The sequence below is a fragment of the Austrofundulus limnaeus genome, unplaced genomic scaffold (genome assembly GCF_001266775.1).
Source record: "Austrofundulus limnaeus strain Quisiro unplaced genomic scaffold, Austrofundulus_limnaeus-1.0 Scaffold61, whole genome shotgun sequence".
Taxonomy (NCBI): Eukaryota; Metazoa; Chordata; class Actinopteri; order Cyprinodontiformes; family Rivulidae; genus Austrofundulus; species Austrofundulus limnaeus.
In genome coordinates this window covers 279,547-295,998 of record NW_013952463.1, presented here as the reverse complement: position 1 = coordinate 295,998, position 16,452 = coordinate 279,547, and the positions used below count along the sequence as shown (strand labels likewise).

Sequence of the window (16,452 nt, the reverse complement as noted above, 5' to 3'; positions counted from 1 at the left end):
CAGAGACACCTGGACACGTCTCCAGTCTCCATCAGGGACACAAAAGGGACAAATAACCATCCACACTCTGAAACCTTCTGGAGATCTTCTGTGTGACTCTAGATGTGACAAACTGAGAACTCTGGACTCAGATCCATCTGGTGCTGCACAGAGTTCTAATCACTTATTATCAATAATAATTAAATAAATAAATAAACTACTATTGATAATTATCAGGATGAGTCCTTAACTTTAGGATGTAATTAGGCAATTAAATATTCACAATGTAAATTTATTACTATAAATGAATGTGATTCATGTAAAATTATGTTTTTATAAAATGAGTACACCCCACCCACACAACCCCCCCACCCCAAGACCAATTTCTTAGGGGAAACACTGTTATGTGTATTACAAGATATGTTAGAACAATGCAGAAGAAACAAAAACAAGTGTGAAAACTTGGAGCAGTTGAATGGAAAAATATGCAAGTACCAAAACRGCAATTTTTTATTTATATTACAAAATTAAAACAATGCTGCTATCAGTTTCATCTCCCTTTTTTTTTGCTCTGTAAAAAAACACAACCACACCATAAAATCAAAGCTAGTCTAAATAAAGTGGCATAAACAAAACAAAATGTGTGCATATGTGCATGTGTTTAAACAAAACTAAGTCCAAGTTTAGAACACACAGAGAGGTAAAGACAACAGAGGATGTACTCTTTTCCCTTCAGTGGACCACAGAGTGTGCGTCACATGAGGCCTATTTGCAGCAAATTTGTGTGCACTTTAGGCACAAAGTGTGCTCTGAATTGAATGTTTGACTTACACATTTTCCACACGGATCCTCTGGTAATCAGACAGAATGGCCCCTACAGACACTGCCTCGACACCCTCCTTTTCCTGTAGAGACAAAAAGACAGAGGAAACTGGGTTTTTTCCCACCTTATTTATTACAGCATAAACAACAGACAGTATCTCAGTATGACAGGTTTCTCAACTTGTATTTATGGTATTATATGAACAATACCATGCAACTACACACATCAGAAAGGAAGACAGAAAAAACAGATTCCTGACAGCTCGTGCCTTTCATTGGACCTTATTCCTGTTGGGATGTTTACACTCTGGTCCTATCAAGGCCCCTCTGGTCCAGCCCATATCCCCTGGAGGCTTGCACACACATCTCTCAAAGTATGTGTGTGTGTGTGTGTTTGCCTTCCATTTGTGTGTTACTGGAAGCACAAGAACTGCCAGAGGTGATTTCTGCACCTTTTTAACAGCTGGACTAAGTAGGAGGCCACAGCKCTTGTCTTCTGCACACCCAACCGAAAGATCAAGACACAGTGACAATCCAAAGTATCAGCTGTACATCATAGATTTTTAATAATGCTTCAGGCTGATATAATTGCTTTTCACTTTATAATTAATTTTAAAAAACAATGGGATAACAACACACTTGGGAGTTCCTCATACAACCTAGAAATGCAATCAATCTTTGTACACCAAACACGCTTGATCTAAAAAGGTACACAAAACCAAAAGACAGTTCCATGCTGATGCAACTACATTCCGTACTTGCTCTTAAACGCCTCTGCCCCCCCCCCACCCCACACACACACACACCTGCAGATTCATTAGAACATTACATGGACTGTAATTAGAATGAGAGGCAAGGGTAGGAGCAGTGGAGGGATGCCCGAGTCTCCAGTAAATTACCTTGTAGCCATTATCAATTTCCCTGGCTACTGGTCCTTAAGATAACCCCCCGCCCCTCCCTCTCCCTGTGGTCCCTTCCTGCAATTTTTCTCTGCCTGATAAACATGCTGATTAAAGCGAACACGGTGTAAACCTTTGATACTTTCCTAAATGAAATCCATGCCCTGCCTCAGGCCTGACGCTGAGCTGAAACGCACAGCGCCTCATGCACACAAACACACATAGGCGTTTCAGCTAATCAGATAAAGGATGTGCTCTATGTGTGTGTGTGTGTGGGGGGGGGGGGTGAGAGAGAATGTGTGCAGCAGCATATGTGTGAGCTGCCTCCACTGTACACCAAGGATGAGTGGTATAAATCTAAACACATCCAAACAAGCCCCATCAGAAATTAACTCTTTGACCCAAGTTAACTACGAAGGTGTCTTAAGAAGGGATTTTCCTCAAGTTTTAATATCTCTCCTGTGAGTCACAGACCGAAACATACATTAGAGCCTATTCCATTGCACGGTGACAGTAATTAAGTCAGACTGATAACATTTCAGTCTAGCATAGAGCAAAAGGGGGCTGCAGGCTGTGTCATGTAATTTGAGGTAAGCCTCGAGGAAAACACTCTATTCTAATACAATGATAACCTTTTCTCTAAATGCAACTGTCACTCTCTAAAGAGGCAAATTAGGAGGTAAAGAGTGGAATAAGGACAGACAGAGAGAAAGTGGCAAAGATTTACAAATTAGAGAGTTGAAGGAGTGTGCAACATCAACACCAATTTAGTCCTTTGGCTTTAAACTTGGCAGGACCTGACAGGAGCATCAGAGCATCAGATCAACAACAAATAACAGCTTATTTGTGTGTTTTTACTCTTTCTGTCTCCCTCTATCTCCTTTCTCTCAGAAGGCAGACTCTTGTAGGTACTTGGACCTCTAAAGTTGAACTTGTCTAATTAAATGGCTCGTCTTTTTGTTCTGGTTCTCATTACATCCTATCACACGAGCATATACCCCCACATAGCCTGCTAAACGCTAATGATAACATTAGATAAATATCTCATCCTCCCTTTACTTGCAATGGAGACTCTTGGTACTAAAACATTTGGCAACAGCTTTGGGAAATAATTACTTTTGGATGTGGTGATGTTTTTTTTATTTTTTGTTATTATAGCTACCAATAATAGACAGGCAAAAATGAGGAGACAATTACTACTGCTCTGATTATTACCTCCGCCAAGGGGAGGAGGTAATGTTTTCGGTCGCATATGTCTGTCTGTCTATCTGTCTGTCGTTCTGTTTGTGGACAAAATTACTCAAAAACGTGTGGACGGATTGTCATGACATTTTTATCACATGTGGGTACTCGCCCAAGGAACACACCATTAAATTTTGGTGATGTTCCCGATCACGATGAGGATACAGGAATTTTTTTTATTGTTAATTCAAGCAAATCAGTAGGGCTATGCAGTGTCTTTACATCAGACGCATAGCTGTATGAAACAGGAAGTACAAGTCGCAAACTCGCTGAGACTACACATCCCAGGATGTCTACTATCACGAAAGTTGCGATTATTCTGTTATCAACTAGTTCTGGCGATGTTACATGCTGTCTGGAGACGTACAAATAGAAATGCGATTCTCTTCATGTTACGGGAATAACAGAACACACCGACAGCGGGACGAGGGTCCTGCTGCAGCTTAAATGTTCGCTACATCAGAACTTATTCTGCAAATGTGTTTTCATCTCTGCTTTTGCACATTAACTCTTACAGGATGGGGGAAACTGGTCTTGGCGGAGGTTTGCACTCTCCGAGTGCTTCTAGTTATTTTACAAATTCAAACTCTACACTTTTTTGTTGGCGGGGGTGGGGGTAGGATGAATTATTAAAAAGGAGTACATCTGAATTGATAGATATTTTGGCAATCTCTCCAACTGTATTCATACTGCCATAAAAAGAACAGAGTTTGATTTTATAGTGGTTTAAAAATATGGTTTAAAGTGAAAATATGTGACATGGCAACACTGTAGCTAATAAAACCTTGTATAATAACAGGGAATAATAAAAACCTTTCCGAGAGCTATCTGACTAAATAATGTTTTGCCTGCATCAGAGGTAGGATTTGGGTAATACGATGATAAATCAAGGCAGAGGTCTTCATAAGGACAACAAACCTCTCTTTTGTCTAGACTGTTGGCACAAAATATGAGGAAAGAGCCTGCCGCCCTGATTCCATGTCACTTTTCCTTTTTTATGTTAAATGACCCTTGTTCATTAAAAGTAGCCTTACCTGGTCCAAGACTTGGGGCCCCACATGAGCTCTTCTCCATAGAGGGACTAATTCTGGCATGGTGTTGTGCAAATGGTCCAAAGCCCTAGCAGCTTCATCAGAGGCAGACTAAACAAAAGCACTGCCTGGCTTCCCCTGTCCTCTCCAACAGGCAGAGAAGCTATTAATGAGGATCTATGGCCTGAAGCAATGGAAGTCCTTAGTCCCCCCAGCTATGTCCATCATGGTACTTAGCCCCATGCAGTCATTAACTTCTGTTACTAATTGTCAAATTCATTAAACTAATCCTTCCCCCACATCCGGATGTCTCCTGTGGAAATGGATGGAGAGGGCTGAGTTATTAAGATGTCAGCTGTGGAGAAGATTAAGGCCAGCAGACATGCTCCACAAAGAAACGATACGGCCATTAAACTCTATATCAAGGTAGTGTGAGTGATATATTTTGTAATTATATATGCATTCATCTTTGTAAGGGAGTAAAGGACTGTTTCAAGTGTATGCACAGTCACAGACATGCCTTCAGTCAAGAAATGTATTTGTGCCAAAGATACAGTAGACAAAAATCGTAAAGAAAAGAATTTGACTCAGTTCTCAGCTCTCAGCTTTAAAAAGTACTTACACTTGCTAGATTTTCACCCAGGGTAATGTTTAACAGTCAAAGTCATTAACGGCAACCAAGGCAATTAGAAAGCCATAAAATATTTAAAACTCAATATTCATATTCATATGGAATACATCAGAACCCTCATTAATGCTCTTTCAATGGCTGTCACAGTGAGGTCCTAATTATACACCCTAACAATACAAAGCTCCAATTTGCAAAATGGTGGTTTTCCAAAATGCTTGCTTCAGTCTATCTTGAAAAGTAAGAGCTCAAAGCTGCCAGGTTGTACCTATTACAACCAAAAGGCCATTAATTTCCATTACAAAATGCTCCTTTTAGAAAGTTCAAAGTTGTTGAATGTACAATATGTTGTATTTTATAAATCAACTCTTGTATGGAGTGTGTTTGCTGTGATGGCAGGGAGGTGGACAAGGTAGGAATTTTAATTAAAGTGCTTTATATGACAGTTTGCTCAAGGGCACCAGGGTACCGTCTTATCCTTTCCATTGCAGCAATCACAACATCACATTATCACCATGCCTGACCCTAAAGCCTTCAATCATATACCCCCTCGTCTTCCACATTTCACTCCATCTCCCACCCCTCCTTTCCTGGATCCATCAAGTAAGTGACTGGATGGGACATGGTTTTAATGTTCTCTGCATTAGCTCAGCTCTGGGTCTGTTGTAATGTAATGGGATTGTTCWCCTGTTTGCCAGCATGTTGAGAACATGGAGAAGGGGCTGTTGTAGCAGCTGAAGTAAATGCAGTACAGGGATAAGGCCTGCTAAGGTCAAGTGATAATGTTTAATGTAACTCTGACATGATCCTGGGGCATGTTGGGGTACCCTGACAGCTGAGTTTAGGCACCAAAATGAAAGGAAGCTCAGTCTGARCTACCGTAAGTAGGAGAGGACTACCTATTTGTTCCTTATCATTATGTAAGTAATTTTATTTTCAAACATACACCACAAAAAGTACCCAACCCACATGGGCTTATAAGACACACAAACATATTCAAAAGTGCAGACAGAGGCCAATCAACATTCTTTAAACATAAAATGTCTTCTTTCTAACAGGCCAGGCTTTAAAAATAATCTGAGCTAACTGAAACACAAAATACTTAAATAATAATAACAATTATGTATTGTAGAGTACATAAGAGGAATAAGAAGAGGAAAAGGAAGCACAAGATTGCAATTAGGGCTGTAGTGAAAACTTATCATTGTAATATATTGTACGCAACATAACACATTTAAAAATAACACATTTGGCAATCAAGACAGTTTCTCATTTGGCTATCAGAAAACCACCTTAAATTCCAAGAGTAMATTAAAATTACAGTGGCCAAAATCATGAGAGAAAAAAAAGAGTGAAGAAAATGGGAGTTTATCAAAATTAATATCACAATATTCAACAATATTATTGCAATTGAAGACATCGCAGATTCCTAATTRTAACAAATATTTACCACTCAGTGTTCACAAAATTGCAAGTTAAATAAAAACAGCTAGAGAGGACAAAACACTCCAGACAGTGTGTGATTCACCGTAACTACATAAAAAATGGATACGGAGGCTTAGTGAGGGTCTTTGTGCAAAACAAACATCAGGCAAAATCTTGTTCGAAAAAGGCTTTCAAGACATATTCCCTTCGGTAAATTGGTGATGCTGGGTGTTTGAAGCAGCCGTTGAGTGACAGGGCTCTTCCTTTGTGCTTGTGGACGGGCTGGCAAGATTACTCAACATGTGTCAGTCCTAAACTATACACGGCACTGAAACAAGAAAAACAAAGTTCTCACTAAGCCTGCAGCTCATAAAGTCTAAATGCCTCAACCGGTTTCAGACAACCTGGAGGTCAGGGCATCAAGAAGTGAAGAGAGGAAGTTGACTACAGGATAGAATTATCCCCGCTTAGGTCACTATGCAGGTGTGACCAGCCAGCAGAGGATTTGACTTGACACATTGTCTCTTCAACACGATGAGTGAGATAAGATGATTAAGCCAACAAAAATGTGACAAGTGACAGGTGAGTGTACACTTATTGGGGCCGGACAAAAGAAAATAAAGAAAAAGAACTGATTCTATCCATGAAGGTCCTACTACAGAATAACTTTGTTGAGTTTTTATTTTATACAGTTTCCTGAACTGAACTTTATGTGCAGAATGGCTTAACTTTTTTCAGCGATAGAGCTTGAGCATAAATATGTCATGATGCACAGCTGGAAAATGTAGAAATTCATTGGGGTTAAAAATTTAGAGAGATTAATGTTTCCTGGTTTTCCTTCGAGATATATATGGTTACGTAAACACAAGCCCAGCCAGTTGTCAGACAGGGAGGAATGGAAACTTTGCCAAAACAAGCACGAAGCTCTAGTTTCAGCAGGCCAAGGACAAAGACGCTTTCCATATTAACATACACAAAAAATATATCTGTTTGGAAGAAATAAAAAAACACAAAACCGTTGAGTGATGTCTGTGAATATGTGCAATTCAAGTAACCAAGACTAATGATTACTTGATACAAAAAATTCACAACTTTTTGTTCATTTACTGTACGCGATTCATTGGGGATTTTCAACATGACAAATTATCACATAACTTCCTCTGAACTTTCGAGGTCTTCTCTCCAATAAAAATAAATAAATAAGTACTAGTAACTGCTTTCTCTGGAGGTTAAAATAAAAGTCATGATCTCGGCTGTGTCATAGCAACATTCCCACTTGGCTGAGGTAAAAGTTTGTTTGAGCATCTCAGGAAGGAAGCTGCTTTCAGAAAGTGAGAGGAACAAAATCAAAGAGCAATGTCAGTTTTTTTTTTAAAGGTCCAAAACAAATGCTTAGTCCACAGGGTGTATTCACACACATGTCAACATATGCGCGCACACACACCAAACTGTAAATGTTTTTCTAGCGAGGTCAGATTCCAGGCTTTTGGCATTGTGGCTCTTCTGGCCGACATCCTCCATAGATCCAAAAGACATGACGAACACCCCCACCTCTCTCCACTCCCCAGTGGGAGACTGGAGAAAAATATAGCAGTGATGCTGGTTTAACCTACTCTCCAGACTCCAGACAGTGCCTTTTTTTTCTATGGATGGTCATGACTTTAACTGCGGGAGGTGATGGGGCCTGCCACAAATATTTCTTGAGGGGAATGGTTCACAGAACAAAACATAAAAGAGCTCTTAAATTTGAGTAGATGAATGGCAGGGAGTTGAAAGACTTAACACTACCTGTTATGAGGCAGACACTATTGAGCTGCCCTGACTAGCGGTGGATACCGGTGATTTAAAATCAAATTTTCTACAGTATTTTTGCTTTTCTTAAGCATCTTAGATTATCTGTTAAGTTTTTCTGGTGCTCAGAGAAAATAAATTGCCATCACGAGTCACACATTTGCCTCCTAAATTCATGTAGATCTAACATTTAATCTTTAATTAAACTCAAAATGTAAGTTTTAGGAGCACAGACCATAAAGAATGCAATAAAAAAACATCCAAGTGAACTATAAAGAAACCATAAACACATGATGTAATACAGAGAAAAAAAACATATATTAAAGATAACATAGAAAATTTTAACCATAGGATTTGAAAATAAGTAAACATGTATTTCAGTGAAGATAGTTGTAAAAATCATATGCAAATAACCTTAAAGCAAATAGCTATTATGCATCCAGCATCAAAATAAAACCAGAAAAAAAAGACCATCAAAACATACATTCTTCATTGGGACAATGTTCAACCAAGCAGTCTGAGGTGGCTCATGCCCTTGGCAAGGCGAGATAAGGCTATCAGCTTCCATCATCACTAAACAAGATGAACCAAAGTACATTAAGCAGAAAAATACAAACAAATTACAAAGGCTCGAGGCTCAACTCTTTATCTAATGTTTGCGGGGACTGGTAGCGTCAGTTGGTGGGAAAAGGGCCGGCATCAAATAGATCCTGTCCCACCACTTCCACACAGCCGGTGAACAATACACAGTGCCATTATCTCAATGCTAATGCTATCCTTCCTCATGTGCAAAACAAGCCCGCAATCTCAACTCCGCTGCCACCGTGTCGACCAACATAAATACAAAACTCTCAGACCTCAGGAAAAGATAACAACGGCTATCACAAAGAGGCAATCCTGAAAGACAATTGTTTGAAGGAATCTATACTCGTTCATGCTGTAATACATCTTTAAATAAAGCACTCCAAACTTAGCTGAAATAATAAAATATACATTGTACAAACGATTGTGTGTTGGCCCTAAACTGATTGTAAGCTACTTCCAATAACACCATTTAGAGGTCTCTGTGCACCGCAAAACCACCTACAACAAGCCTGCATTAGCTTTGTTATTGATCTGATCTTCTAAACCCTGGCTGTGACCCCAGAGGTCATGATTTATGTATTAAGCAGCTTTTTAAAGAAATCCATTTTCCTGTTGAGCCCCCAATGTACGTCTAATGCAGCACCATACTGGTAATCAGAGAGCGCCTGGATGTTTGATTTTGACCCCCCCACCCCCACCCCCACCTCCCTTTTCCTTTCATGGTTCACACCCCTCCTCAACATCTTGTCTCACTACACCTCAGCTGCCTAATCAATACTACAGAGCTCCTGGTCCAACTAGAGAGATTCCTCCCCCTCCTCCTCCTCTTCCTCCTCTCTGCTCTTTTCTTTCTCGTCTCCCTTCTGTTCTTCCCTCCTCTCTCCTCTCGCAGCAGGAGGCACCTCCATCAGGACACTTGCTACGAGACATTGGAGGGCTTTTGAAGAGTCTTGGATGAAAGTGTGACAACGATACAACGGAGGAAAAGTTGACAAAAAGAATGAGGGAAAGGGGGAAGAATGTAAAAGAATGTTTGGACTTGTGGACAGACTTGACGATCTCAGAGGGCCCCACTCTTGTGTGCTGATGTCAATAATGGAGCAGTAGTAGTGGCCGAGGATGGGGGAAGTGTGTGTTTAATAAAGGTCAGGAGAAAACATGGAAAGAATGAAAGTGTGTGTGTGTGTGAGAGTTTAAGAGAAGGATTATCTCACTAAACATACAATGTTTTAACACACAACAGAGGAAGGGAATGTGTCATCTACAAAGGCCAAAGGTCTCAGGGAGCCTCTTCAGGACTTTTCTAAGACATCTCAAGAAAAAAAATAAAAATAAATAAAAATATAGTATATGAAGAGCGACTGTATGTTAGCTGACATGCAACAAAATTATCCAAGAGAATAAAATTGGTTGATTATAATATTTTACAGGTTATGTATAAGGCTCACAAATGAATATTTCATTTAAACAACCAATTAAATTTTGTTAAGAGAGAAAGTTGTTATGATCTGAAAGGGATAGAGATGTTTGTGAAACCTGGATTTCAAACTAGTTTGAGGGAGCGATGTACTTCCATACAAGGAATAAGACTATGGAAGAATCTGGAGAGTGATGTCAAAAATGACAGATCAATATTTATGTTTAAGAGAATGATAAAAGTCACTTTGTTAAAAAAAATATGAAACAATATAATGTGTATTCATACGAATTGTTGTTCAACAAGGATTTGAAGTTGTTTTTGTTTAGTTTTTGTTTGTAGATTATTATTATTTTATTATTTTTGAGAAGAAAAAGGCACAGATACTATAAGATCTTTTTCTTTCTGCTGCCTTTCATTTTATTTGTGATTTGTATTTTTATTGTACATAAATGTTGTTATTTTTAAAGAAATTAATAAAGTTAAGAAAAAAATAACTTTTTATGAAAAACTAGTTTCTTTTCCTAGTCCTAGTTACGGGATAGGGAATTGGATCTTRAAGTAACATTTCCATCGCTCTCGAAGCCGGGTCTCAGTATGATAGAGATGTTCCAGCAGTGCTAATTAGAGCTGGCGGAATAGAACATGTGCATAGATATCATCTATTGTTCCTCATCACTCTAATGAGCTTAAATGTCTTTGTCTTAATTCATCAGCTCAAAGGTTACAGAGTTAGTCAAGATAGAGTTGTTTTCATTTTTATACATTTTATCTAATGTTACAGTAAGAGACTAAGTTACTTTCATACGAGTTGTGTTCCTTTTATCAACATGTTTGTGCTGTAAAACAGATGACCTTCCTAAAGTTACAAAAAACTAATATTTCAAAACTTGTGTGTCACCTGAGAGAAGAAGAGTGTACGGATGGGTCAGAGGTGTGAGAGCATCTCTGTGTGATCTGAAGTGCAGAAAGAAAGCAAACTGAMGGAAAAGACGAAAGGCAGAGGTGTGTAAGGAGGACAGAGATGGACCCGTTATTGTGGAACAGAGGCCTGGACTGGCCTGACCTTGAACACAGGCACGCACGCAAACAGACACACACGAGCCGGGTCACGGGGCATAAAGAGCCACTGTGTCAGGTCACAGAGCACAGGGAGAGGGATATAAGACTTGAGGGATGTGATATGACTAATATGAGGGGGTCTGGAGGCTTTGGGCAGCAGGGGACTGGCGTTTCAGCCAGGGGTAACTGACACTGTTGATCTGTATCACCCATCAGAGCAGATCATATAAAGAGGAGCAGACCGACCGCACAGTGAAGGGTGGRCACACAACTTATAAAATATTATTTCAAAAGAAACGTGCCTCCACTCAGACACGGTCTAAAGAAACCACAAGTATTGAAACTCTAAACAGCAACATCGAATTGTTTTGCAGTTAGAGACGTCTCTTTAAAGGCTTACATCCCAGCTTACTTTTGAAGCCTTGCAGTTGAGAAAGATGCAATTCCTTTTATGAAAATACAGCCTTAAGCCAAAAATGTCTTAAAGCGCTCCCCTAAAAATGTTATTTCTCTCCCTCTTTTTTTTAAAGAACAGGGTTCAAAGATCAGAACCTAGCAGGATGCGACAGGGTATGGTACGGCTTGCAAGTCTATCGGGTTACACACTTCAAAGGAATACGGTCATGCACAGCCAGCAATGAGAGCGAAGGGCCCAAAAAAAGCCACATTGTCACTCWGCTATTATCACTACTGCCAGAAAAATGATAGCTCTTTTTTCTATTATAATTAGAGTTTTTTTTTTCATCTATCAACAATARTTCTGAAGAATATGATATATTCCTTTGAAATGTTTGAATGGTTTCAGACATTCTTAAACAAGTTTGGCTTTTCAGTGATTCTGAATGATCCATAGATGGCACTGTTGGCTCATGCTACAAGTTTGTTGAAAGCATTTGAAAGGAGGAGGTGGGAGTTATATTCACCTAAAACTCATCAACTTTAGATCTGATGAAAAAAAAACTTTCATCTACAGTCAAGTTTTCTTTGCCAAATATAATCTTGTAACTTCTAATTAATTAATTCAAAGTTTTGAAGATTATTTTTTTTAAATATCACACCTTCTGAGAATACATTTAATCAAGTTAAAACAGATTTTTTTAACAGCAAATTATCAGTTTTTTTATCACTCACCCCATCTAGTTCTTCTCTACCTAACACCTACTAATTGAATATTGATTGAATATTCACCTTTTGAAACAAAAAATACAAATATAAATTGTACTAGGCTGAAAGTGAGGCTATCTATAAATTCAAGCAAATATTTAAGATGGTTTGACTCAATTTTCAAAGTTTATTTAAGGTAGCCTGCAAAATTAATAAAGCTGACCACCTAACATATGCAGGACACAAGGTCCAAATTAGTCATCATACTGATTAGTGTGAATGCAAAATAAAAAAATATCTGCTTTGTAGAGCAGCAACTGAAACTGAAATCTGAGACATGAAGTTGTATTCTTATGGTCGCCATCACTCAGTAAGCAAAAGAGGAAGCCTGTTGTTTATGGTGCAGGATTGTTGATGACAGTGAGGAGGGTAAATGGGGACATGACTGGAGGTCTGCAGGCCTGTAAGGGCCCCGTGGGAGTCCAACTGCCCTGATCTATGGCCTGTCTGAATGCTGAGGTCAGGCCGGAGGAGCCCTGGAAATGGAAAATTAGCAGGCTTTTGCAATTAGAGGAATGGCCACAGGCAGAGATGGTATTGCATCACATGCAACAGAAATATCTGCTATTTAAATTCCAACGATCGCGAGACGCTAAAAAAAAAGTTAAAAACTAGACTGAGTGAATATGTTTTGCAACAAAACACAAGCTCAAGAATTTCCCAGTGTAGCAAAATGTATGAGGCTGGCAATTTTTATAGGAGATGGCAAAAAAAATGCAGGAAGTGGGTGTGAAATGCCTTCAGGTGGCCTGACCGGCTCGTGCTATGAAGGCTGTATGAGTGGACAAGTCGAAGCCCCGGAGCAGCCTTACTTTACGTCTCCACATCAACCTTTAGAAAGGACCATTGGAAAAGCCTATCCCTCTTATTTCCACCACATCAAGCCAACTCCCACCTCAACAACAAACTCCTATCCACAATCCCATAGGAGGCGTTTAAATTTTGATGTATCTAGCTAAAATATGAGGTTGTGCTGGGGTACAGAGGGGATAAAGTGTTACACAGGATCAATCCCCACAAACAGCTTGTGTTGACAGCAGGTAAAGCTTTTGGAGCTGTTGAGGTTTCTGTCCAGGTAGCTTCCTCATGGCTGCAGGCGGTCAGATAGACAAGTAGTGCCAACGGTGAGTTAAACACACACACGCAGTTATCTCAAACCTGTCAGTCAGCCACCCTGCACCACACCGGACCACCGGGGTYTCATGCATAATTTGCCATCAAATGAATATTTTCTCAGCGTCCTGGCTAACGTGGTGTTTGATGAAATATTAATTCAGTGATTAATTTTTGTATCTGATCTTCTGTCAAGAGAGATAAAAAATACTGAACTTTTTTTCCTGTGAAGCCATTGTTGAAGGGCACCTCTCTCCAACTCGGCGCATAAAACTTTAATCAAGTGATACAGCGAGCACACTAATGTTCCGGGGTGAGGCGAAAGGAAAACTTACCACATTTAGAGGGGACGTTAAAGCATACTAAATGAGAGACTAAAAGCTCTAACATGACTTTTTACTTTTCTAAACAAATTGACTAGACTTGACAAAAGGGATTGTGCAGCAGACCACCTGATATTAAGACACAAACAGAAACTTTATCAGAGAGTATGATGTGATACCATGTGACTATGAAGCCAACATCTAAATACTTTGACTGTGCACTTAATTAACGCCATTTTTTTACTTTTGGAGTTTCTTGTGGTCATATGCATTGCAAAAAAAGGGGCACATTTTGCATAGCTTGGTAATATAAATGGTAACGTCAAATGCCAAATTGTTGCCTATTAAATCCAAGCATCATTTCTTGTTGATGGGTGCCATTTTATGCTGTTCAGGAATAACAGCAATGCTGTACTTGAACTGTGACTCTAACCCAGTAAAATATAATTTTATTGCTATAAAAGTGATGCAAAACAGGTACAACACACATGGCTCATAACAAAATTTGCTGCCCAGTAAATTGTTTCAGAAATTATTGCGATAAACAATAATATCCATGGGAGACCACTTTAAACTAAAATGGCCCAGGTTTTTCCTGGGCCATTTTCCTTTTCCAGGTCAAACTGACCTGGGCCGGAGTTTGAGAAAACAACACACAACAACAGACACTGTGTGTCTTCATAAAAAATCGTGGTCACCCCCACGCCACTTACGGAATTTATGGAAGTTTACGAAATTTATGTAAATACAGGTGGACCAGGAATAGAGTTTATGAAAATAACACATAACAGCAGCTACTGAAGCTGTAAAATCGATACCCACCTCTATCCAAGCTGGCACAATTTAATCTTTATGTGTCTTCCCCTGGTTTCATGAAATAACTGTGGCGACCTAGCCTGGTAAAAACCAGACCCTGTCCTTCACTTTGCTTCGTACAAGGGTCTGGACTTGCTGCATAGAGAAGCGATTCTTGCTGGAGGCRTGGCCTCTGTTGAAGTGTGCGTGTATGTCGCTGTGAAAGAGGCTAAGCTAAGAAGCTAACCGGAAATCATGTGTTGTGTAAACAACCCTACTGAGAGGAGAAAAGTACCGAGAGACAACTGAAAATGAGAACTGCTGCTTTGTCAGACAAATTTATTTTAATTTGGAAGCCTTATCAACACAGAACGGCTTTATTCACTTCCTCCACTGCCATTGCTAAACTAACTAGCAGACACTGCAAAGAAAATCGACGTCATTCAAAACCCCGTCTTCTGTTTGCTGATTGGACCAGGTAAAATAAACTACAAGCAGACACTGCACAGAAAATCAACATTCTGTTCTCTGATTGGTTTGGCTAAAAATCTGCCAGCGAAATCATTCTCTATGGGAGAAATGCCAGACGGAGCAGAGAAGCGAAACTAGAACTGAGCGGAGCTGCGTAGCAAGGCAAGGGCCAGGCTAGTGGCCACCCCTAATGCTGCTTACAAAGTTTACAAAATTTACATAGTACATAAAAAACAACAACAACCACTCTGCAAACCCAAGGTTCAACACGGTGCCCTGAGGGGGTCCTGTGGCATTACAAGCTGAAAAAAAAAGGCAGTCTGAAAAATTAAGACAATCCTTTACCAAATTGCCTGTTTACGGGCTCACATGCTACAGAGGTTACGAGACCAAGCGCCTGGCAAATACCTGACATGAGAGTTCACTCCTCCTTACGCTAAGGAGTAGAAAAGAGGGAGATATGAAGAAAACGAACAATCAGGCAAATAAAAATGATCAAACTCATTTTAATTCATCATGCAATTAATTGATTTATTGCTTATTGCAACAGGCCTAATGATTGATAAGTAAAGCATTTCCAAAGTGAGATAGGAGATTAGTAACAAGTCAAATTTAGACACTGTGAAATATATTTATTAGTATTTGGTTTAGTATTGTTTGAAATTAATATATTTTTTGTAAATAGTAGCAGATATAAGATTTTTTTTCTTCTTCTGCTGCCTTTCATTTTGATTTGTACTGTTTTGTTTTGTTTTATTTTAAAATGAAACTAATAAATACTATATATAAAAGCATTTTTGGCTCTTTTGTATCACAGTCCCAATTGTCTCTGCCAGGATGCACAATTTTGTTACAGCACAGGAAGTTAATGTAAGAGGTGAAATATTATTGTCAGGAAAAATCTTTTTCTTAAATTCTTTTTSACAAACAATCCCACCTTGACAAGATGCAGTAGCTGATACAGGTCCTCCACCTCATCTCCCTCTGTTATACTGTAGTTTCTGCTGGTGTCCAGGCTGGAGCCCTGGATGGTGTGTCTGTAGAGAGGCAGGTCCATGGCATCAGCATATAGCTCTATAGCTTGATGACCCACTGTCTGGTACATGTAGCTGTCCAGCTCATCTGTAGCATTAGAGAAAATATACGAGTACATAAGTGATGACAGTGTGCTAGTCATTGCAAMAATAAATGGAAACTCAATGAAATTCGGGAAAGGGGTGGAGCTAATTACAGATACCATCATAGGCTTCACAGTTTGTTAAAGAATTACACATAGAATTATGTGACATTAATTTCATATATTAACTAAGTGGTGCATACGACCACTTAGTTGTAACTGTAGAAGTAGAATTAGGGACACTCAATTCATCAATAGTTTTGTTTGTTAAGATGGTGGCATTTTTCATGCATACAAGAAATACTTAGAGTTAGACTGGGTTGAAAATCATGGTCATCTCTGTAAAGTTTATTACATTTCAGCATGTCAGAAAACATAGAAATTMTGGATCAAAAAGCATGTTTTCCCTTTTTTATTTAGTATATTCTGTTTGATCACAGATGAAAATAAAAAATATGAATGCAGAAGCTAAACTATAGTTACTTGAACATTAGCTTATACTTTCGGTATAATGTAAGCACTGTTCGATCTTAAGCAAAAAAAAAATGTTTCCAAAAATTAAAATTGACCATTTGCTTATATATATAT

At 39.1% G+C, this 16,452-nt stretch overlaps 1 protein-coding gene across 1 annotated transcript in view; it reads right to left on the bottom strand.

Moving 5' to 3' along the window:
- The window catches only part of dph6 (diphthamine biosynthesis 6), a gene marked incomplete at its 5' end in the record, with an annotated part of 59,779 nt that extends 43,910 nt beyond the window's left edge, over window positions 1-15,869 (bottom strand). Inside the window, 2 exon segments of the mRNA XM_014009720.1 lie at window positions 811-884; window positions 15,685-15,869. Of these exon segments, the coding sequence (XP_013865174.1) occupies window positions 811-884; window positions 15,685-15,869 (259 nt within the window).
- Between the last annotated feature and the right edge of the window lie 583 nt (window positions 15,870-16,452).